Genomic DNA, 25,873 nt, shown 5'->3' on the forward strand with positions numbered 1-25,873 from the left:
AGATAAGTGAAGTGTTTGAAGGAAAAGAATTCGAAAATCTATTCGAGAAGAGAACGAGCAGAAAAGATACGTACGTTACAGCTCGAGGGTTGAAATGCTCTTCCGAGGAACGTTTCGAAGGGCGTTCTCTCCCGGGCGAAGGTGTGCAAATAGAAAAAGCAGCCCTAATGAGCGACGATTTCCCACGGGGAAACTCGCGGGTCGTCCGTCGGTGATTTTCGCGCAGAACCGGAAGCGGTTCCCGCGTCCATTTTAAAACGGCGGCAAGAAGGATCGGGTCGGATCGACTGCGAAAAACGGGCTCTTTATCGCTTTCTTTCGGCCGTGGCACATGGACGACGTCGTTCGGCGACCGTTTCACGCTGGATGGCTGAAAAATGGAGGAGTACGGCGGCGAAAGACGCGCGGAAGAAAGCCGTCTCCTGCCCGTTCCCGCGCGCGGCCATCGTGAAGAGGAAACTATCGAACCGGGGGAGGGGGGGGGGCGAGTTTGGCGATTTTTTTTCGCCCGGGATCAACTTGTCTTCTCGTATTAATGACTGCGCTGCACGGATTATCCGTGCGGCTCCATCTTTCTTCGAGCGAACTTTTCTTTGTAAAAATTAATTGCGCTTACACGAGTCGTCGGAGGGACGCGGTTCCGGAGGAGGGCGCGGCTGCAAAAGAAAGATAAGCGTCAAAACGAGCCGAACGACGAGCTAAACTGAATTTAATGCAACGCGCCTCTTCCTTCGGCGCGCACGCGCGCGTTTTTCCTCTTTAAAACGACGCGCGTTATGTATTATTGATAAAATAATGATTGAACGTCGTTATACATATATATCAACGCGTCACCTTTGGCAGAGGGGCGCGGTAAAAAATCACGGGGAGGACGAGACCTCTTCAAGAGACTCAAAGGAGGAGGAGGAGGCGGAGGAAATTTATTCATTCCCGCGGGACCTGCGGCTGCTAATTATTTTTGCCGAGTAATTCCGCCGTAATTGGCGGTTTCCCCATCGGACGGTACGTTCGTGACGGCTCTGCTGGGAGACAAAATTCCAACTTTTGTTGCGTGTCAGGGCAAAGAGCCGACCGCTCGCGCAATGCTCGGAACTCGTTCGGGTAATAGACACAGTTCTACTGTACGTTCCGTACGTGCGATCGCGATAAACAGGAATCGCCCGGCCGTACAACACTTTCTACACACGCGTCAACTGGGATTTTATCCCCCTCGTTCGCAGTCGTTTCTCGCAGATCGGCCGCGGGTTTTCCACTTCCTTCGTAGCTTGTTCGTGGATGACGGAAGGAGGTCGGTACTTCAACGGAATTAATAATTAATTAACAACGCGGCGTAATACGACGTGACGGTATCAACCCGTCGCGTCGCCTGCAGTTTATTCAAGGGGCGTCTTTGTGACCGGAGGTTGTTGTCTATTGTTAACTTTCAACCGCGAAACGAGGTCCATTTAATGGCGGGACTCCGAGGGACCAAGGGTGCGAATCATTTTTAACCGGGAATGAAAAGTAGATTGATTACCATAATAGCGTCGTTTAACGCCCTCACCGAGGCTTTTGTGACGAAAGAGGATTTTAATTTTTTTTTTTGGCAAAATTTGGCATCGTAATTTGTAACGGAAGGATTATCTCGAAGGTATTGTTATACGTTTTAAAAGTAACTTTTACACCTTTAACCATATTTACGTCTTGACTGACAACATCTTAAAAATAATATCGAATTAATATCAAGATAGTGAATATGAAATAATATGGGATATTTTAGTTAGCAAAATGTCTGACGATCTGCTATCACTTATTAATTTTCAATCTAAATATCTTGACAATTAAGCTCTGAAACTAAATTTCCACTTAACTCTAGCACACTACTTCTTAACCGTCGAACTCTCTGTCAACTGTCTTATCTGAAAATTAATCTAAAACAATTGTTCTCAAACATGTATTACCAGCGGTAGAAACAGTTCGCTGATAGTAAGAACAACAATGGAATAAAATATTAGCGTAATACAGAGTTCGAGAACGGTTGGTCGTCGATTGAGCTGGCTTTGAAACGCTTTTAAGCAACGCCGGACGTGCCCGGCGAGTTGAGAATTAAAACGGCATGCTTTCTCCCTTTCAGAACCCTGCGAGAAGACCTATTGCGCCTGGGGCGCGACGTGCGTCGTCGAGAACGGCAAGGCTCTGTGTCAATGCCCCGCGGATTGTCCCTTGACTCCCAATCCCGTCTGCGGCTCCGACGACATGACCTACACGACCTATTGTCACCTGCAGCAGACCAACTGCCAAAACAGGAGGAACGTCAGGGTGAAGCATCAGGGCGCGTGCGGTGAGTGCTTTATTATTATTCTATCCCTACAGCGCGTGCGTGCCCGTGTCTGGAAAAATGATATCGCTTTGAAGATGCGAAAGGGCTATCAAATATACAGATTCCGTCTACGTAATTTTTCCCTCTTATATTCTTTTTCACAATTCTACGTCAAATTTTGCTGAACGATTAATATTGAACCACTTCAAAAATAAAACAGATTTTAGTATAATCTTTTTTAAAATTTAATTATAAGAAATTATATTAAAACATTTTTAAACTGAAATTAATATAACGTAATTTTCTAGAATATTTAAAGTGAAAATTTAATTCAATAACATATCTTCTTTATCGATCTTTTAAAATAAGAAATTCTACCTCTCTTTCTCGTATTGTCGCTCAACTTTTATTCTGCATTATTTATTCGGCGTTCGTACATTACGGTTATCTTATCTTGCTACTTTTTAGCGATGATATTATATTCGCAGCAAAAATATAAAATGTGAAATTTGTTTGCGCTATCCTATCTAACCACAATGATAATATTTTTCTCGATTTTTTCGAGCGTCTTGGCATTATTATTCACTTCGATATTGCTTGCGACGAGAACGAAAGCAGCTTTTGACGCGTGACGTTCGATATGCACGACAATCGAAAGGGATTCCCAGGGATATAAACGAAGTTATTTTAAATTTGACACATGTCGTTCCTCGTAAAAATTCAATTCTATCGATTGGTTATCCGTACTTTTTTTGCAGAATTGTTATTCGTATTCCACTCCAAGTGAAATAATAATTTCTCGATGATTGATAGCGCTAATAAATTTTAGCGTTAACGTGAAAGGAAATCCGATTAAATATTCAACGTTATCGGTTTCTTCGCCGAGCGACGGGCGAGATCCTTGACGGAACGAAGCGAAAGGAGTATAGCGAGGGAAGATTAACATTGTCGATTTCGCGTCACGCGATAAGCTCTAGAAATGAGCTCGCTTATCGCGAGCACCATTACGCGTTGCATTACTCATCCAGAGTTAAGCGGTGACAAAGCCAAGCCGAAACTTTCTAGTCTCCGAACCACCGTCACCGGATCCATAGGTCGCCGTGGGCCCGGCAGCCTTTTAAACTTTAATTCGCCCAACATGCTCGCCCAAGTGCTTCCCGATCCTCGGAGATCCTTCTCCTAGTATCCGGCAAAATATCTCGGAAGAGCGCGACGTAGTCGGCAAAAAAATCAGTCGGAAAGCCAGCGAAAGAGAGAGAGAGAGACGCGCACACGCACATGCAATACACACGCACGCATACACACACACACACACACAGAGGCACACGTGTCAGTGAAAGCCGCAGGAGACAGGATACCTCGTATAATACCTCGAAACGTACTTTATCACTCGCCTCTCTCTTTTTGCCCGTCCATCCCGCGGGATCCCGGGGAGCCGCCATGAATTAACCAGCATCCGATCCGATACGCGATTTTTGCTCGAAGTCCTGCGCGGCTCCGCGCGCTGATTCTCGAGACGATCTTTTATTCAGGACGGAGGCTGCACACGGCGCGCGCCCGACGGATATACGTTGTACATATCCGTCTCCGGTATATCGCGGGCGCTCCTTCCTGAGCGTCAACGCGGCCAGAGAAACACACACGAGCGATACGCAAATGGAATGCTTTACTCCTCCACGGGGGATGGGGGGGGGGCGGGAGGGGTACGTTATATCGCGGCAAACATGTGCCATGGAAATTACGGCGATAACGCGCGAGACCGCGCGTCTCTCCGCCGGCGCCGAATGCAAATTCTTCCAGCGCGCGGGCGAGAGCGAGTAGAGCGAGGCGCGTAATACGATCCCGCGGGACGCGCGCGGCTGCATCATCCTCCGGGGCTGCTGCTGCTGCTGTCGCTTTGATCTCCGAATTCGTCGTCAAGAGCCGCTCGTCATCGGCTGCGGTCCGATGAAGCGCTAAACTCTCGATTATCATATATCGATCGGTCGTCTCGGACGTCTGAGAGACGCGTTCGATCGACGAGCGGCGCGTGTAATACGGCGAGAGGATTACGCGGCGCCGAGAACGGAGAGCTTGGGGAAACGGATGTCCGGATAATTTTTTTTTTTTTTTTTTTTTTTTTTTTAGAGCCACAATTTCTCAAACTTTATGATGTTGATTAATGTCCCGCGTCGCTCCGACACAGCGACGTGAATCCCCTTTGAGAACGTCATACAAAGGCCCCATTTTCCGCGTCATTGTCTTCGTCCTGGCGGACGGGACGGGCGCGCCGCTTGCACCGCCGCTTCAAGTTTCTCTCGCGCAGGAGGTGATTCAGCCGTTTCGTGAGTTCTACTTAACGTCCTCGCGCAGCCTTACACGGGACTTACCCCCTCCTCCCCCCCTCACTCCTCTCATTTTGCTCCAATTAATCGCGCCCACGTTTGAAAGACCGGACAATGCGCGGACGCGCGCAAGGTCATGAAAGCTCAAGTGCTCATCCGGCGTCAAAAGGACTTCGCGAAGCTGCAAGGTCGTGAAACCTTCCTTCCGTCCGAGTGGCGCACAATGCGGGGGCTTTTCCCCCTTCCCCTTACCCTCCACCTAACGTTGAACGTCTTAAGATTCCACTTCGTTACTCCGAAGTTCCTCCGAAATGTGCAGACGTGTACACACCACGAAGTCGAATCGCTAAGTTCGACGGAATGGTGATCTGGACGGTTCTTTACATTTAAAATTAAATCCGGAATTAGATTTCCCCTTTTTTTTCTGTCGCGATCTTCTGAAACATTTTTGTCACGAATACAAAAGAATTTAAAAATAATTGGAACTTTATTGGTACTTGTAATTCAAAGACATTCCATCTTTTTTTTTGTAAACGATTACTTGAGTTCTCTTACACCCCAGTTTAAAGTAATTGTTATTAATTACATTATTGCAAGTTATAGTACATATTATTATTAACTACATTATTGTATATTACAGTATATTATTGATTGTGGCCTATAATTTATTAATATTGAAGAACATTACGTAGAGATAGATTTAGTGAACATTATTTGAAAAAAATGAAAGAAGATAATGGTGAAAGCACATTAAGCAGTTTATTATATGATAGTCTTTCGCTAATAAAATGCTTTTATGCTAGATGGGGTTTTGTCTGCAATGGATTGTATATTTAAAATTTGTAAAAAATTATTAGAAAGAAACGAAATATATAATATAATATTCAACATTTTCAACTATTTGAAATAAGACTAATTGTAAATCATATCATATATTATTTAAAAAATATAAAAATGTTATTAAAAACGTTTTATTTTTACTATATTTATTATATATGTTTATTAAATATATTATACACACACACACAAATGTAAAAATTATATGGAGTATTTTGTTCAATGAAAATAAAAATAACTATTTGTAGGAACATGATATAAACTTTTTGTATTGCATAAAGATATTGTAGCTTGTAATATTTTTTTAACTCAAACCTCATTTAAACTTATTATGTTGAATTTATAATACAAATCTATCTTGAATTTTCATATTAAACGATTACTTTATGCAGAGTAATGAAAGGTACATATAGATTTTAGAACAGTAAAAAATTGCGTAAACTTTGGACGATGGAGCGTAAAAAGCACTTTACATGATTGTTCTCGAGTTAAAATAATCATTGGAGCGGGTTAAATTAAGCCATGAAACGCTCAAAATTATCATATTTATTACATTATGTTCTTTTAATATCACTATTATATGATATTTTTAATCAGGATAAATCTTTAGATCTCCGCATGATATTCCGGTCTTCATTAATATTAAAACGGCGTTTGCCCTAAATTTAAAATATGAGGGTGAATTTTTCTTACGAGCGACCCACATCAGCTAACTATTATTTCGTCGGATGAATACACTTGTGATCACGCGATACAGTAGAGTAGTAGACAATCCGCAAAGCATCCGGAAACAAATGAGGAAAGAGAAGAACGGATGATGACGTAATGATGATGGTATAAACAGCCGCGCGTGCAAGGAAGGAGAACAGAGATTTCGTCTCAAAAATAAGGCAAAAATAAAATCGCGAGGCGATAGTCTACCATCTCTCGTGGATCCACGTTAACGCACGTATTCTTCACCCACGCTCTCCTCTTCGCCACCGCCCTTGTCGCGTCATTCCACTCCGCGTGTTTGCTCTCACTTCCTCCATCTCTGATCTCCTCCGCTCCTATTTCACATGACGCGACATATATAGAGCGTTTCTTATTCGTGCCGCCAGCCAGCCAGCCAGCCAACCAGCCCCAGCCAGCTCTCGCGCCGGCAGTCATCCTACAAGCAACCCGGCGCGTAAATTATTATGCGAACAAACAATGCGAAACGAGCGTTCCAACGTCCCATAAAACAGCGCGAATCCCAAGCGATTTTCGTGCGCGCCGCGACTCGGCCTCAGTCTTGCGAATGACTTCCCTTACCTCCCCTCTATCCTTTCTTCTCCCCCTCATTTACAATCCTTCGCTCGTAACAAGATTATATACGCAAATTTCTCAAGATCATACAATTCTACCGGCGATGCCGATTCCATCTTTTAATCGTTCCATACTGAAAAAAATGTTTGTTAATAATAATCAAGATTTGGTGAAGTAATTTTAATTATTAAACGCGTTTGGTTAATATCACCAAATATTTAATAATATATAGTAAATATATTAATTGTAATCAAATTATTATTAAAGGGTAACCAATTGATTGTTAAAGGGTTATCAAACCCTTGCTAAATGTTGATTACATTAACTTGATTACACACTAAGAAAAAAAAGTAATTGGTTCAACAAAATTTTTTAGTTGCGGGCTGCCAACAAAAGATATATTCAATACAACAATATATGGTATTGCAAAATAAATACATAATCCAATCAACGTTATTGCACTTGCATTAACAGCAAATATTATTGTATTAAGTATATCTTTTGTTGGCAGCCCGCAACTAAACGTTTTGTCGAATCAATTACTTTTTTTCTCAGTGCATAAACATTGAATTAAAATTATTTTGCCAAAGCTTATTATTAGTCTATCATCAATTTATTCTCAAACTTTTTTTTTATTGCATGGATGATTTGCTCCAGATTAATCTTTAGACTTTCAATTATACCCGTTTAAATTTGTAAAAGTTCGTGCTAATTACAAAAATAGTACGAACAAGGTAATTTTATGACAATTTCATACAATTTTAAATTTATATTTTGGAAACTTAGACCAGTCATCGTTACATATATAATTTAATTGTCTTAGAAAATCAGTAAAAAACATTATAAATACGTAAGATCTGTTTTAGTCTATAAATTATTCTAAAATACCATTAGTTCTAAAATACGTTAGTATTATATTAAAGTGAATAATTAATATTAATTATAAATTGACCAGTGAAAATGTCAAAAACGAAAGAAGCGCTTGATATCAGTCAAAAAGGTTTTAATGGCGTTTAGTAATAATTTTTGCGTCAATTCTAAAATTTCCAGCTCATATAAAAATATCTCAATATTTTTATATATTATCAAGACTTATAGATAACGCACTATCAAAGAGATGAATGCCCGTGATTTCAGAATTATAGATCAGGCTTCTTTTTCGCTCACACTCCATTTGTATTCCCGATATTTCTCCATCGCTGCTCCGAAACGATAAAAATCCTGTGTACCCGCCATTAATCAGCTCATCCGATCATAGACACTTCGAGGAGTCTGACAAAGGGGTGGGTGAGCCATACAGATGAAGGAGCGCGGAGGCAGAATGAATGATAAGCGTCGTCTTAAGCGAGCTTCCGATCCCCTCGTACTTTTGCCAACTGAAGGAACAGGAAACTCCATCTTTCTGTCTTTCTCCCTCTCGCTCTCTCTTTCTCTCGCTTATAGAGCTTTATCTGCTTACCTCAGACGCCGTGTACCCCTCGTTGCTTAGTCTATATTCACGATGGCAGATGTATAATTTAGCCGGTGCGGGATCCAACCTCCAAAGAGATCAGAGGGCGACGCTCTATATAATTCAATCCGCACGGAAATAGAGATAGCGCCGGTTCGCTGTGTAAAATCTGCAAGTAAATTACGCATCCTCGATAGCCGGATGCCGAGTGTCGCAGTTTAATACGCGTTCCTTCATGCAACCTTCCGTTATTATACATACCTTTGCGAAAGTTTCCTAAAGCCGTTCAAGTTGCAGCCCACCCGCTGTAGGACGTTGCAAAAATTTTAGCACGACGTTTCACGTCGGAGTGTAAAAGTCGTCGCCATTTATGAAGTTCAATGTTTCATCCAGTCGGCGTGGAAGACAGCGGCTGTAATTCAGTCGCTACGAAACCCACGGACTAAACTCCCATTCTAGTAGGCTGGATGGAAACAAAGAGATCGAAAACCTGTCCATCGTATTTCAATCAAACGCTGAGATATGCGACGTTTTGGGATTGAATGCGAATTACAGAGCTTCCAGTCTTGATATTCGTTTAGCGTTAGATAAGAAATGCGAGAAAAACTGCGTTATTAAATTATAATTTTAGTGCGTTAAATTAGAATTGCATTAAAGAAAAAAAAATCAAATTACACGTGTTTCCTGCGACTCGCAAATAATAGAATCTTTGTTGCCGCGAAAAAAATTTAGTTTATAGTTTGTTCTAAAATCACATTTAGCGAATTAAATATCACAAGAGCTGCATATAAATAGATAAATCTCTTTATAGCTTTAATATACAAATGAGATTTAAGTATAAATTTTTTGTACAAGTTTTTATCAAGATGTATAATATATATTAAATATTTAATGTGTGAGTAAAAATAATAATGACAGATTGAAGAAAAAGAATGATGTAAGAGAACATTATAAGATAACCCATATTATTTTTTTATTCCTGACATATATCTATTATTTCATACTATAATGTGATATAAATATCTTGTCCCATTCTAAAAATAAGATTTTACGGTAATGTGGAATACATATACGTTTCCTAAAACGGTCAACGTAGAGATTTTACGACAGACTTTTGTGGCATTCAATATGAAAGCTGTCGAGAAATGTTACATTGTTAATTTTTTGAACAAGAGGGAAAGGAGAAATATCCTTAAATTATTTCTAATGAAAAATTATTTTTAAAAACGTGCAAAATATGACAATCATATTTTATCGTGTTTAAAATGGTTTTTTCTCAAAGAGAAATTTTAAAATTTTATTCTTTTAATTATCTTCAATTTTTTAATCTTAAAAAAATCTTTAAAATGTGTTCTGTAATGACATCTATAAAATTAACAAAATATTATAAATATTTATTTAAAGATCAAGCAAATAACTGTTGAGATTAAGAGATACAAGATTTAAAAAAAAACAAAAATTGTCATAATAAATATCTATATGAAATAATTGATTAAGGTTATTATAAAATTTATAAAAACATTGACAAATACTCTTCATAAAAGTAATGCGTTTTTTAAATCCCATTTTCTAAATTGATAAACGCCGTTAAAAGAGATTGTTGTGCATACGTATCATTTACATTATATTTATGATATTTTTGATATTAATATTTATTACTTCTTTATATAGATATATATATATATATATATATATATATATATATATATATATACTACCGTTCAAATAAAGTGTTGGCCTATTTCGTCTTTTTTAATTAAATGATTGGAATGTTAAAGAAGAAATCATTTGATATAAAAAAAATTTTAGATGTTGAATTTAATAATAATCTTGATATTTAAAAATATTGCATTTTACATAAGTAAGAGAAAAGAATTTGAATAAAATTAGGCATAAAAAAATACATACTAAACTCAGAATGGCAAGTACTTCGGAGCCGTATAACTGTAGATATTAAATAAAAATTTGAGAAACGTTATTTATACACAACAAATTATAACTAAAAAGACAGTTTAACATTTTTTAACAATATACAAACTATATACAAAAGTTACTTATTTCTTGCTGCTTCAAATTTTTTTAATCTGCATCTGTTTTATATAAGTCTGTATTATACATATTTGGTGGATTCCGCTGTTCTTTATTCATAAGTTAAAGAAATATTACACTGAAAGAAACAGTCCGTGACCAGGAAAGAAAAAGTTGTTGTCCGGGGAGAACCAAAGGTGTTAGTCGCGTAGAAGTATCTTATAAAACAATTCCAGAGCAATTCATCATTTGCTTTCTCGCAGCCGCAAACACATTTAAATTCGCGAAATATGCTACATTCGCTTGAATAAAATTGCATCTTAAATTAACTTTTCTCCGTCCATAATCACGTCCATAAATTTAGTAGATTTTTTTCAAAAAGTTTTGTCAGCAAAATAAACTTATTGCATCACGGCGCATTGAATTGTAAAAAGAATACATTGTTTCATAGCACGGACGAGCGTCCAAACAAATAAAAAATGTAATAAATTAAAGTGGAATTAAAATAAATGAATAAAGACGTGATATTTTTTTATGTATTTCCCAGAATTTAATAATTTGAGCAACTGCCCCGCGTGATGAACATTTTATTCTTTTGCCGAACGTTAACAATAATGCTGCCAAAATAAACTCACACTTGGACTCTACCGCAATTTTACTACAATTTAATATTTTACTACAATTGTGCTCGTACAGTCTCGCGAGACATAAAACGCGAGCGCGCGTCACATCTCTTGACAGTGGTAATAAAATTAAGGTGCATTAAAAGAGAGAGTGTAAAAAACAATGAAAACTTGTACCTCCGCGGTACTATTTCCTCAATTATCGTTGAATTCGCCGCTTCCATTCTCTTAATGGTATTGAAGAGAGTGAAACTAAAATGACGAGGAATTAAATTAATTTTATCGACTAGGCCTCTTCCTACACGCGGAAATCTCACCATCTAATTCCTGCTCTCCCAACTCATGTCACATCACTGAAAACTCATTTCTATCGTTTCCTGGTTCTCGTCGCTCCGAGGCTTACGAAGAGCATACCAAGGAGTTTGCTTAACATACTCGAAACATCCTTTACATTCCTCGCCAATTGTTATTAAAATTTATTTTATTTATATTATTTTGGGTGAAATTAAAATGGCATCTCAAATTAACTCCCTTAAGTTGGATGGGGTGTGACAAATGGCATCGTCTTAATTTCTTATGGATATACTAATCTCTCACTGTATTTGATCTATCGATTGAATAGTGGAACATTTGTAAGTAGACAATTTCCCGCGAGATTCTTAGTGAGAGTCTTGCGTTTATCGCCATCGTGGAATTGCAAACTAAAATTCGCCCGTGTCCAGCCAGTAGAACAATTGTTCAATTAATACACGTTCATTCCAATATACGTAATTGCTTCTTGTCGGGCCGATAGGGCTCTCATAAAAGTTACCGGTCGCGCGCAGTTATTCAAATTAGATCTTAATCCTATCGCCACATAACTCTCGACTGGCTTTCGATATCCAGTGGCAGAAAGTAATCCGAGAGTTACTGAAGTGCTACTTATTGGCGACGGGCGAATTTTTGTGACGGCTCCGCTTGAATCATAATCCACGTCAAAGAGGAGAAAAGAGAGAAAGAGAGAAAGATAATTAAATTAATCATTATCTACATCGTCGGCTTCACTTCATTACGCCCTTCGGCTCTCGGAGTTGCTCGACTCGGACGATGAAGTTTTATCAAACTTTCGCCGATGATGAACGACCAATGTACTCGTCCCGGGTCGACCCGGCGATGGTGTCAAGCGATCAAAGTCGAACGCGCGCAATACCGCGCGTTTTTCTGCGCGCCGCGGACACGGCGGGATCGAGCGGATCGCAAAAAGGGCGCTTTTTACGGCCTTTAAAATGAAGCCCTGTCCGCCGGACGCGCATCTGGGTCAACGGAGTGCAGTTTTTGCCGGAGCGCCGACCGTGCGCGTCGGTGCTAAACGATTCTCGCGGATCCCGCATGGTAAACGTTTTGCGATAATCACGTCAGAATCGAAAAAAGGAAATCGACTCTGCCGTCATATCGATCATTACGTCAAATAAATCCTTTTCAGTCCTCTCAGGCGTAATCGAATCGGACTCACAATCAGTGCAAATTCATCGATAAATTTATTGTGTTATCGGAAACTCATATATGCGATAGGTTTATTCAAAGACACGAATATCACATCATGAATATCAGTGGTTTGACGTTTTCTTTAATATTTATTAGTCATAAAGAAATTTGATTGTGATGACGAAATATATACATTTTTATGAAATAATCTAATTGTTCTTATTAATTAATTTATTCTCTAAGAATAAAATTTCCGAAATAAAATAAGTGATATCCTACAAAAAATTGAATATTTGTTTCAAACAAATTGTTTATTTAAATAAGACGAAGTAAAAATTTTGTTTCTGACAAATAAATTATTTGTTTTTACACACGTTGGATGCTATCTTTTTAAATAAGTTATGTTTTACAGAAATATATATTTCGTCATTGCAACCAAATTTTTTATAGCCAATAAATATCGAAGAAAACGTCACCAAGAGTATTTACTTCTCAATATTTCGACTTTTTTTTTTTTATTTACAATTCCACCAACCAAGAATATCAGCTATGATAAAATTTTATTATGCTATAAATTATGACAGTTTCAAATATTATGATGAAATGATATGATGAAAAAATGTCAAGGGTAAAAATAAAACAAACATTTTTATACAGTAAATACAATCACAATTACAGCGAACATGATTATTCGTATGTGTGTGAGTCTTTCTCTGATTGTAGCGATTGAACTGAGCTCACTTTATATAAAGATCAATAATTACGTTTCCATAAATCTCTCTTCTCTTTTGTTTAATGCAATTGAAACACCGTGAGTATCGTCCTTGTATTTCGAACAGAATTTCTCATCTCCGATTGTTACCTCGAGCACTCTCTCTCAAATATATACGCACGGGGCGCCGTTTGTGTATTTTTCACCAGCTTTTTAACGCATTCCACCTCGTCGCGCGATTTTCCCGCGATTCCCAGGAAAACCGAACGGTTGAGCGGAAAAGAAAGGAGGAGCGAAACACAAACGACGCGGACGAAATAAATAAATCCACGTGCAATTTCGTCGTCGCCGACGCCGCTTTGGCTCCTCCGTCGGGGTGTCTAATGTTCCCCGCGTCGCTCACCACGGAGAGACGAAAGTGCTTTAGCTGCAGCAAGGCAAGCAGCGACTTCCTGATTCTTCGCATACATCTTCATTCCGTGAAATGGCTCCTTCACTCCCCCGTCGTCAGCAAACTCGCCCTCTTCCCCCCCCCCCCCTTCCGGTACACCCGCTATTCCAATTCTCCCGAGACGCGTACGATTCGACAAACTGCCGTTCGTAGAATCCTTTAGAGAGTTAGTAATGATTTCTAAACCTGCTTACCGGTTTTCCGACCAACCAGGCGGAGACGTTCATTCGAGTGACATCGATACCGCATCGAATATTGAAGAACTCGGGTGCAAGGGCGCGCATAAAACGCGGAAAAGTCGCCTTTTTATCCATTTCTCAAGCACAGAATCTTCTTTAATAGAAACTCCTTACTCTTTTCTCGCTAACTAGAAATTTATATAAATATTTAATAATAGTGCGATCAGAGATTTCATCAGTGTAAATAATAATTCTCTCAGCGAAATGGAAGATGACGTTGCGAAAGTAACGTGACAATATAGCGGCATGTGTGCCGCTCGAAAGTTCTGTTTTAAAACGGGAAGGAGAGCCAGCTGTGCGCAAAGTTCCCGATTCCGCAATACTCAACAAACGATTTTGAACTCTCTTCGTGTAAACGAGACGATCGTTAATTTCGGCTCCATTGTTCGGCTCTGCGCGCACTGTTGTGAACGTCGCGTTCCGAGCGCGAGAAAAATACGCGGGTCATTTTACAAGGCCGCAGAATTTCATGCATGAATTTCGTCACAAGCGCGGGTGTCGCGCTCGCACGCCACCGGTCGGTACCGATACGCTCGTTAATAAAGTGTAATTGCCATTTTCGATCTGGTGGCTCCGTTCAAATTGATTTATCCGTGGCGAAAAGGAACGGCCGCTCACGGCCGTGTGTGCGTGCGTGCGTGCGTGCGGGGGCAAAAAAAAAAAAAGAAAATTATAGAGCCGGTGCACGCAGCTCGATACATCCGTCGGCGCGCGAAGCACTTAAGATAATGAAACGCTGAAATTTCATCGGGCGACAATTTGTTATTTTTGGTCGAATACTACGCTAACTAACGACTGGCGATATGATAGTTGCGCCGTTACGTAACCACCCACGTCGTTCGTCGTTCGATTATGATGACAATTAATTCTAACGGTTACAAGTGTAATAGAATACCGCTTAGCGCTTACAGCGCGTTTTCAATTTGTCTCCCTTGCCCGGGAATTGTGTTTTATTACCAGTTTAAAGTAAATTGAGCGCTGCCGATAGTTGTACTTACCCTTTGGTTTAATGTTTTTATATAGAAAGAGTAAATTCAAAAAATAATTCTATGAAAATATAAAGCGCTTTCTTTCTTCCAACTTGATAACACAAAAGATAAAGATACTTATATGTTTTTAATACACATGAAAGAGTTGCCGAATGCACATCATTATATAATCTCGCGTTTCTGCACGTCCGGTGTGGGGTAATTCTTATCGCGAGACGCGCAATACTGTTGATCAAATTCCGAAATTACAATGGATTACATCAGGTACCTAATGGCCCCAATTCCGTTTTTAAATCTATCTAATGGTGATTAAACAACGTATTAATTGAATCTATAATACTATTTCACGGTAGTTATTATCTTATTATTATTTACTAATTATTGCTGCAATAATTACCATAGATTTTGTTTGTTCAAACCGATTGTTACATCATCGTGTTTGTCATAATCGGCTAACAGATTGCGCAATTAAGATTATAATTAATATCTGAAAGAGCGACTGTCGTAATGACGGCCCCGACTCGTCATGCGATAATTAATTTGCTTTACGCTTCATTAGCGGTTTCGTCGGAAGATATATTATTGAGCAATGACGATAATAGATATGCTTAATCGCGATAATTCATGTGTAAATTTGATGCCTCGCTCTGTTATCGTATTACCTGCCACCTTTTATTGACAGGTTTTAGCTAATGTAATGGAAAAAATTTCAGCGGTGCAATATTCTAAATTATATCCTTTTTAAATACAAATCACATTTTTTACACTTAAAACTATCATCGCCGCGTTTTTCAAAACTGACGTACACATGTAAAATACATAATGTTTTCTGCACATCGTAACACAAGGACCAGGTATTAAATAATGCGTCCGACAGTTAAGATGAGGAAAGTTCGTCGCAGCGGATTCCGTATATTTTTCATGCAATTCCGAACGTCGTGCGCTGAACGCGACAGTGCAGCAATTTTGTATCCATTCGCAATAATTTACCAAGAGCATATAGCTGTATCGCCGCGGACGCATGTGGCAGCCGGGCGTCGTCATCCTCATCCCTTAATCCAAGGGCGGCTCTCAATTTACCTCGCCTCAATTTCGCCTCGCCACCCCTTCCCCCTCTCTTCCTCGCCCTCGCCGAGTCTCTTCAATTATTACAGCCCGCGAGGCTGGAGGCATTTTCAGGGCGTTTTGACGATAACTGATGGGACAGGTGGCTCGCACACGAGATGTCTGCGAGAGGCTGCTGCTGCACACCGACATGCCGCAGCAACATTGTTTTCCAACCCTCGGCGCTCCCCCTCCCCTCCCCGCGCCTCGTACACACCGCCGTCACCGTAGTTTTCCCACCCTGTCGTTTTCTTCGCGCTGCCTGCATTCGAGCGCAGCGACAGCGGCACGCTTCGCTCGCGCACGAAATTTAATTCCATTGCCGTTCCCGTTACTGCGCGCTACCGCGATTTATGATCACGCACGCCCTCCTGTATACATATAAAATCTAAAATTGATACTTTATTATTCCTAGGTTGATATCGCATATATTGATGCGATGAAAGCGTTTTTAATGTTTTTATAATAGAAAGAGAAAATTTAAAATAATTATATAAAAATATAAAGCGCTTTCTTTCTTCCAACTTGATAACACAAAAGATAAAGATACTTATATATTTTTAATGCACATGAAAGAGTTGCCGAATGCACATCATTATATGTATAAGTTACTTTTCATATTTTTCACTTAGTAATAATTTATACGCAAATAGACATTGAAAATTGTAGCTTGATGTTTTAAGTAATTATCACTATAATATTTAACCTTTTTTAAATAACAAATTATGTATAGCTTATATACTTTTTTAATAAAATGCTGCAACTTCTCGCTTAAATTGTTTCTGTAGGATAGATCTTGTAAATAATATCATCTAAATCTTTGAAATATCAAATTTATGAATTAAAATAACAAGAAATATAAAGAATTATTAATTTTTTAAGTAATTAATGATTCTTTCTCTTTACTTTAATTCATAAATTTTTTATAAAGTAATAATCTTATTTTATCAATATTTAAGAGAAATAAAATATTTAATAAATAATAAAACAGTAAGAACATTGAAATAAAACTGATTTGAATATATTTTTGCAATTCACATTTTTATATTAATTATTTTTATTTTATTGTATTGTTATCATTTATCAGTCTTACAGTATTATTTATTGTATTATAATATTATTTATTGTATTAAAATTTGATACAATTTAGAAAACCTGATAGATTTTATAAAAATATCGATTTAATCTTTATAATCATAAATATGTATGTACATACAATAAATATAAAGTATTCTACAATAAACTTTGTTTTATGAAAATATAAAAATTTTATATAAAATTTCATGATTACGTTATTAGCAGCTACATAAATTGATTAAAAAATTAATCTGTCGGTGATTTTTTAAAGTGTTATTAACACGCAAAAGACAAGATAGACCCTGTTAAAAATTTCTGATTATATTACTCATTTCTCATTTATTTCATATTTTCTGTCACTAAATGTTGTTTAGATTTAATAAAAGTATGAAATATTGCTGAGGAACGATTTATATAATTGATTCAGCATCTCTCTTTTATATATTCCTCAATTAAAAAATGTATATCTTCACTAATAAAAGAAGATTCTAATAAAAGAATCACGTAGTAAAAACTTAACTGCATTGGCTTTTTCCTCTCTTTGCAAGATATTTCTTCACTTTAGTATGCATTAATGCGGTCCATTAAACATTAATTTTCCTTTATAGTCGAGGCCTAGCTTACGGCATCTTTCTCAGGCCAATTCTAGAGCGGCGAATGTCTCACCTTCTCTTTCTCTTTATCTTCCTCTTTTCCCCGCGCTTGCAATTATTCCGCCATGCCCATGAAAATTTATCTTATAGGATACCGTTTCCGTTTCGCGTGCCAGGAACGTTGTTTTCCGTTCCCTTCCCAGGCGCGACAGCGTTTTCGTCTTCTTCGCTCCAGCCCCGTCGCAGTGGGAACACGTTGCTCCTTGCGAAATTTAATTCCGGGCACCCATCGCGATCCCACTTCCGCGATGCCGGGGACGGGCACGATTTATAACGACATTGAGCCGACGCGTATATTCCGGTATTCCTAGCGGGCGTAAAGTGAACGCAATTATACACGTGATAAATGAGGGAACCAGTGCATTCTCCGGTATTATTGCTCCTCTCCCGACGGCGACCAATGTTAGAATGCGGCGCGTCTCCCAAATGAGAGACTCGCTTTGCCAAAAAAAAAAAAGAAAAGACCATTTGTTTTTAATTAAGATTGGGTTTTAAGACAAAACAAAAGGGAACAATTTATCGTATACCTTCGAAACCGGCAAAGCGAAACCTTCAGGCGCCGAATTTATCCGACGTGCCTTGATTTGTCGAGAGGATGCGGACACAGGTACAAATTAGACAGGAATAAAATTTGATGCTCTTATGCTCTCACCGCGAAATACAACTTTTCGTAATACATTGCATACGTCGGACGGACGCAAAGTGGATTTGCGAATTTCGGTTTCCAAATTTTCCTGGCGACGGTAAGCCCGCGGTGAAATTACTCGTGTCACTCCACAGCCAAGATGCAACCTTTACCCCGCCCTTTACCCCTGCGTTTTACGTTTAAGGGCATTATTTATGCGATGCGCATTGTAACAATGGTCATCCGGCCAATGTGGCGAGCAACAATTCCGCCCTCTCCTCCCCGGGGAACCTTCGCGTGCTCCTGCAGGAACACACGGACGCACGCCAGAAAGATTGCTTCACATCTCCCGGCTGCTCGTGTCTGTTAATACTTTTCTCCCTTTATCCTCTTCATCCGGTTTTTACCGCGCGCGCGGGATCACGCTGCTCTTTGCAAAATTTAATTCAAACGTTAGGAGGATATTTACACGGGAACTTACTTTACGCTTTTAATCCTCGCGACGAACAAAACGCAAGAGCGCAGCCAGCTTGTCATCTCTCCTGTGTTTTATTCATGAGCGCGATAATATTCGCTTTGCTTATATCACGGTCGCCTCCTTTAATTAATGCATTCGTAAACTTACGACGTATCGATTGTCGATTACATTGTTATCATTCAACGAAAGAGATTTAGATTTTAGTCGCGTGCGAAGATATTTTACGCGATTTTGCGCGAATTAATCCTCGCTTGTCTCAATTTCTATGCGCAACACTTGAAGCTACGCAACAGCCAGAGGGATTTTATTTTAGCACAAGCGGGTTCGCTTTTTCTCTCTCCCTCTTCCTCTCTTACACTCCACTTGCTCTGTTGCGTAATCACGCTTGCGCAGCGTTAATTCACAATGCGCTTGAAATATTTATACAAGGAAGCGGGCCATCGCTTTCCGCCACTTGTCTCCGCGCTTCGCCATTTTTCTTATTCCGTTCGCGTGCTTATTTCCCTTACCTCTCTCTTTCTCTTTCTCTCTCTCTCTTTCTCTCTCTCTTCCTCTTTTCCGCGCGCGCACGCGGCGGAAACGCGTTGCCCGTGCGAAATTTAATTCCGGCACTCCGGTTCCAGCGCCCGGCTACGTTTCTCGCCCTACGATTTATAACGACACCGAACCAGCGGCGCGCTGCGCCGCGTATTCGCATAGCAAGTTTCGGTATTGTTGCGGATACAGCGTGTAATATCACCGTGAAATATCGCCCCGATCCACGGGGCACTCTATAATATCACCTTCCACCGCAATTACGACGGGATACTTCTGAATGACCGGACGCGGCGTTCCTGCAGTTTGTTTGCGCCGTACGGGGATCTGAGATTAGATTATACCAATTATACGGACGTGTTCTGTGCACGAACGAATAAGGGGATAAAGCGAGGCTGCGTATAAATGTGGCTGAGAACTAGGACTAGACAACTAATCCGGCTGCGCATCCGCGAGCGTACGTAATGTAAAATGTGTCGGATTTTAAGCGGGATAGAAAGATTTAACATTGCGAAAATTCGATATTACACGGCTCATAAGTTGATTGCAAAATCCTATATATATATATTAATAATAAAACAACTTTTACGAAAAAATTAACGAAACTAATAGCAGGTTGGCTCATCGCACGATGTAAATTGTGGTTTAATTCGCAAAGATTGCTCTAGTTGATTATGATACTTAATTAAGTCAACCGGCATTAATTAGAATTTTAGAGATATTATAAAATCTAATAAAATGCCTCAAAAAATGCAAAAAATTAAAGACGTGAAATGCTATTTATTGTTATAAAATACGAATAAAAATAATGATATAAAGTTACCTGTAGTTAGTTCTATAAAAAATTTAATGCTTCCTATTTTAAACATCTTTACTTATTCTCAAAATGTCCCTGCAAAACTACAGATTTCTACTGTGCGATAAGTCAAGCTGCAATGTTATATATACGTTTATATTTTATAATTTTGCAAATAGCTTATTATTATTAATGTATCTATAGTAAAAATTCCTTCTCCATGTACACACGAAACAATTTTATATTTAATTTATTTTTATGCTTATATCAACGTTGAATTAAAGTTTATCAATTTTTCGTCCACTCCAAACTTATCCTCCTCAGTAGAAATTATTTTAGAAATAGTCTCTAACCGCGTTGTATATACACATTCCTTTACTGTGACCACCGTGATGGTCGCGGCAAAGAAGAAAAAAAGAGAAATAGTGAAACGACACAAGGAGAGATCCCATTTGTTTCAATACCGAGGAGCCACCGCATCGTTCTTTTACCGCAGTCTCGCTTTAACGAAATTTCTGTTTATGGCTTCATCCGCTCGCGCGAATAGACAGACAACGGAAGAGAGACAACAAAATTCACTTTCACGCAAACGGTGCCTCACGAACACGCTCTTTTGTGGTTTGTACACACGCGAGCGCGCCGGAACGTAATCGAGTGGAATTGCGTCCGCTAGTGTCGAGCCAAAAGTCGCTCCCCAAAAGACTCGTTCATAGTTCTTCGAGGCTGGCTGTCGAAGCCGAGGCATCGACTGTCATGTGGTAAAAGGGGGAATGAGAGTATTTCGTTCACATCTCGGTATAAAGCTTCATGTATATCCACCGCACGGCAGAGCTTTGAATTTTAACAATAAAATATATGATCCCGAATAAGACTGAACACTAAATAAGGCTCACTTTAAATACGTCATTTAAAAATGCATTTTACACCTGGAGTATATGCTTAAAAAATGTATCACCTAAAAAATGTATTTTAAAAAAGGAAGAAATTAGAACTGGCAGCAATGCATAATATGGTTAGTGCAACAAAAACTTGTAATAAAGTGGCTGCAAATGAGCCATTTTTATAAAAATTTTTCGCTGCAAGTATATTGTATTTTATCGTAACATATTATAATATTATTTAAGTTTTCAATTATAAAAAAATAAATATATATATAATTTTTTTGTTATTTAATTACTAGTTAATGCTAAGCACACTCATATTAAATAACACTAAAACATTTTCTGTCGGAATATAATTTTGATACACTGGACAATAATTTAGTTACGATGAATGAAATGTTTAGTGACTGCAAACCAAAAAGTTGCTTTCTCAACGATATATTTACTTGGCACATATAAAAATATAGTAATGCTAACTTTGTTCAAATATTTTATTTCGTTCCAAATGTTATTTTATTAAACAAATATTTTAGTAAATAAAAAAAACATTTTTGATAAATTATAAATTTATCAAAGAAATATCAACACATAGGGTACAACAGAAATCTTTGCTAGAGCTGGAGAAATATCCACAAAATATCTGCATTGATCATTCCGGGCGAGAAGATGCACTAGATACAAGAAAATAAATTATACGCGCCTCGGAAATTTCGACAAATTCCGTGCTAGTCGTCTTAATCCATTCTCGGGCGGAAGTTTCAATAAGAGGCGTGAGTTATGCGTCCTCCCCGTAAAGATCTGTGTCCCTCTACATTTTCCCTCCATCTCGCTCTTTCCGCCACCGTCTTCGCCGCCTTTCCGTCCTTTGCGACATTCGCCCTTTTCCTCTTTCCACCGCGCCATTCCGCGTCCGCCCAGACGCGTCCTCGGACGCTAATCCTGAAAAAGGGCGCGAATCGGGCTTCTTACCAGGAACGATCTGCACGACGAGGACGCCGGATATATGCGCGCAAGGATAACGCACTCCCTCGTTAGCAATAATCGTAGCTTCTGTACAGATTTATAGAAGAGCTTAGTAATTTAATCTCGCATTATGGAACGGAGAAGGGAGAGCATTTTTTTTTCGAACCTAAACACTCGAACATGCACTTTTGCGTTTATTGCCCGACGGGGGATGTATCTTTTTTAAGCGGTTCCGGCGAATTAAGTTCGCGATATATTATCCCGCGGTTTTAATTTCGCTCCCTCGGGGCCCCACAGACGCGGTTACTCAATTATTTTCCCATTCAGACGTTTCGAACTAGGCGAAATATTCGCGGCAAGCCGAAGCGGAAAAATAAAAGGCGTCCTTTCTCTCTTTTTTTTTTTTATCTTGGAATTGTTTATACGGATAATATTCCATTTTCACGTTGTTCCTGGATGCGTCCGCGGAGGAAAGGCGAGCGCGCGCAGCGAGAAAACTGCAGTCGGAAACGCCCGTTAGTTTAACGACAGCCGGAAAATCGAGTTCAGCTGGCTTTGTCTCCCGCTCGCTGTTATAAACTTCCAAGTCTTCGCATCCGCGCGCTCGCGCTCTCTCTCTCTCTCTCCCCTTCCTCTCTCGAACCAGCTTGCACTTCGTGTACATAGCATTCTGCTGTCTCCTGTGATATTTTCCGGACAAATATATAGAATATACTCGGCGTAAGGGGACTGTAGATCGCGCGTCCGAGCAAAATTGGCAGCGGGGCGAAGGGGGGGGAGGGGTTAAAATCAACGTAAAATCTCGACGGAATTACGAGAAGGAGGGAGATACGATTTCCTCCGCGCTCATTTTCATTCGTATCGACATTCGCCGTTTCGCGATAGAGCGTTGTATTGATAACCGAGAGATATTACCGATGACCGTGGGTCTCGTTCAAGCCGCTTAGAGATGGCTATTACAAGTATCCTACTTATCGGATGGTGTTCTTTGACACGCGGTGGAAATGCGAGTAGAAAAAAGAAGCGCCCGCTCCGCCGCGCGCGCGCGCGGCAGCTCAAATTCGCGCTGGAAAAATAGCGAGAATTTCAACAGCGCTTGCCAGCGGCGAATAACACGTTCGATTCGAGACGTTGTTGTATTTCCCTCAAACGTTTGCTCGCGCGTTCACTCAAGTGGCCTCTCCTCCTCGTGCATTTGGCTGAAATATCCGCTCGATGTCGAGTATACTATTTGGATATGAAAATTCCGAGGCAAGAAACGGGGGTGGAGGGAGGGAGTCACGGCTCCTTGTAACGAGTCTCCGGAGTGAGGCCGTCTCGTGGACAACAACCCTCTTTACAGGCAGACGGAAAAAGGAGGGGATGGAACCCCTGGAATTCTCGGTGGGTCACGTCGTGCCGGTCGATCCGGGAGAAACGATCCTTTTCCGAAAGTAGAATGCTACTACAATTGTTCGTGGCGACGGGGGTGAAGAGAGAGGGGATTGCTCGGGGTAAATAGCAATTAGGTACGCCGATTCCTTTGATCTACCCCGACGCGCAACGTCAACCCCTCTTTAAAGCATCTCGAGATGAAAAATGCGAGTATGCACAGCCGTCTGCGAGAGCGTTACGCAAGAGGAAAATGCTAGATTTAATAATTTTGATTCAATTTGTAATATTTTATGCACACATATACATACACTTTTTATTATCCTGAATTCATTTCTTTAAATTATGCTCACGCGTTCTAGAAAAAAACAATCTGTACGTAGTACGTATATGTAAAATTGTGTGAACAATGACGCTTTTTGTCAAATTTTAAAATAATGGCACATGCAGATAATTAGCGCTTGATCATCAATCTTTACGCAATTTTTCTATATGTATTGTAAATACATAGTTTAAACTTAATATTATACAAGAATCTACACAATTTTTTTGTTGAGAAGTCTATAGTTATAATGAAAAGCTCGTCGATAAAATTTATTAATGAATTATCGTGTGCTAATAGACGCAACTGTATTTCACGATTTTAAAATACAGTCGCGTGTTGTATGTTAACGTTAATTCACGGTAAGCACAGCGGAATTAAGCTGATTGAATTTTCATAAAGGATGTTGACGCATGCGCCCGCTCATAAAGTCCGCGATGTGTTTTTAAGCATAAATTGTATTCGTGCCATGCGCTACGTTATATTTTACCAAAACCGCGTTGTTCGCCGTGAATTAATTAAATGATCGTTACAACGTGTGTTTCGGGAAATAATGGTATATATTACGCATTGAAGTAATAATACTTCAAAGGGCCCAAAAGCTTCCAAATAATGTGGCAGGTCTCGACCCGTTAATTGAAATTACAAATAAATAACGAAATACACGTTGTTTTATCTGCCAAGCTTTGTGACGCGGGCAAGCAATATCACAAAGTCACGGGCTTTTCACATTTTGCGCGCGATATCCGGTTGGGACACCTAACAATTAATTATAAATAATTTATCGAGATGTATGTGTAACACGCGGAAAATAATTGCGAAGTTAAAGTAATGGAAATGCCGGGGCTTGACGAAGCTCACATCAATGTGTAGCGTACAACGCCAGCCGATTTTACAACGAAACGTAATAATTTTTTTTTTATTAATAAGATCATCTTACGCCAGATTGAGTCGTATTTGTTTAATATTAAAGTGATGATTCCAGATGATACAATAACGTACATTAACATTTAATTATATCGATTTACAATTAGGACTTATATATAAACATCTTTAAATGTTTTTTCAACAATTGATTTATTGAACATGTATTTCATTTCAAATTTTAATATTTATTGTTTACATTAACAATGTTTTAAAATGTTTGTTTACTAAATTACACGAATTAATGAAAATTATTTTAACATCAAATGACTCATACTTGAGATCGTCACTTTTATATGTTTTCTATTTATCTTTTTATCTTAAAATTATATGTTAAATATCAAATTATCAAAATGGAAGAAAACGCTTAACGATACAGACATAATGTATTCTGTTTTATTCACCGTTATCATAAAGTAAAGTAATTCTTATCTAATCATCTGTGACTATCCATGCGTCTTAATGAATTCATTGCTTTCGTTTCCGGCTAATAATGCTGGAAAGCATGTGCGTCGGAACGAGGCACATGAACCTCGCAACAGAACCATGCCCGTGCGTGCATGCCTGGTTATTGATTCAACGCGGTCGCAATTCAGAGTTATTAAAGCAGCGTCATTCACAGTGTGACGCGCATGAAATTGGTCCTCTTGCCGAAAATACAGCGCTCGACCGAAAAACGAGAGAGAGGGAGAGAGAGAAAGAGGCAGGGAGAAAAAGACCGATCACATTGTGATGGCCTTTGCGACCCCGATTCTTAATCCGTCGCGAATCCACGTGTATTTGCAGTGGGTTGACAAGCGATTCGCCATTTTCTCCGTGAAAACTGTGGCGAAGCCAATCAAGCTGCACGCCAAAGAGAACAAGGAAGAGGGAAAGGGTAGAATGTTTCGAGTGCTCGAGCGGTTAACTCGGTTGGATCTATGAGTGCAAATCCAGGAAACTCAACTCGCGATAGATCGCCGCTCGTAATCCAGTCTTATCTTTTATATTCGCTCTCGTATCAACGCCGGGCGATATTTTTCCCCCTTGAAGCTCTGTCGCGTGTAATCCAATAAGCGATCTTCGCGGTAGATGCATTTGTATAGCCAAAGAATTTCCGATATGAAATCAATATTATTCATAAAGATTACAAATTTTTATACACAAAAACATTAATGTCGAAGCAAAACGAATATATTTTATTTAACATTATTGTTTCACATATAAGTAAAAAATTATATTCTTGCTTTATAAAACGATAATAATATTCGCATTTGATTGCTTACATGCTCTTTATATCGTATTATTTGTTAGTTTTTATTAATATTTTTTCCTTCAAAAATTATTGTTAAATAATGAGAATATATTTTTCTTAATAAACAATACAAAATTCTGTCACGTAAGCAAATTATGTTTGTTCAACGCGATATGCAATTTTATTTCAATATTTAACGTTTCAAAAA

At 39.1% G+C, this 25,873-nt stretch overlaps 1 protein-coding gene across 1 annotated transcript in view; it reads left to right on the forward strand.

The window, feature by feature from the left end:
- Positions 1 to 25,873, forward strand: part of LOC105830687 (agrin) — a 569,188-nt gene that overhangs the window by 409,546 nt on the left and 133,769 nt on the right. The window contains exon 4 of the mRNA XM_036292157.1: positions 2,114 to 2,320. Within this exon, the coding sequence (XP_036148050.1) occupies positions 2,114 to 2,320 (207 nt within the window). The remainder of the gene's footprint in view (positions 1 to 2,113; positions 2,321 to 25,873) is intronic.

This window comes from Monomorium pharaonis, chromosome 9, assembly GCF_013373865.1.
Source record: "Monomorium pharaonis isolate MP-MQ-018 chromosome 9, ASM1337386v2, whole genome shotgun sequence".
NCBI classification, from domain to species: Eukaryota; Metazoa; Arthropoda; class Insecta; order Hymenoptera; family Formicidae; genus Monomorium; species Monomorium pharaonis.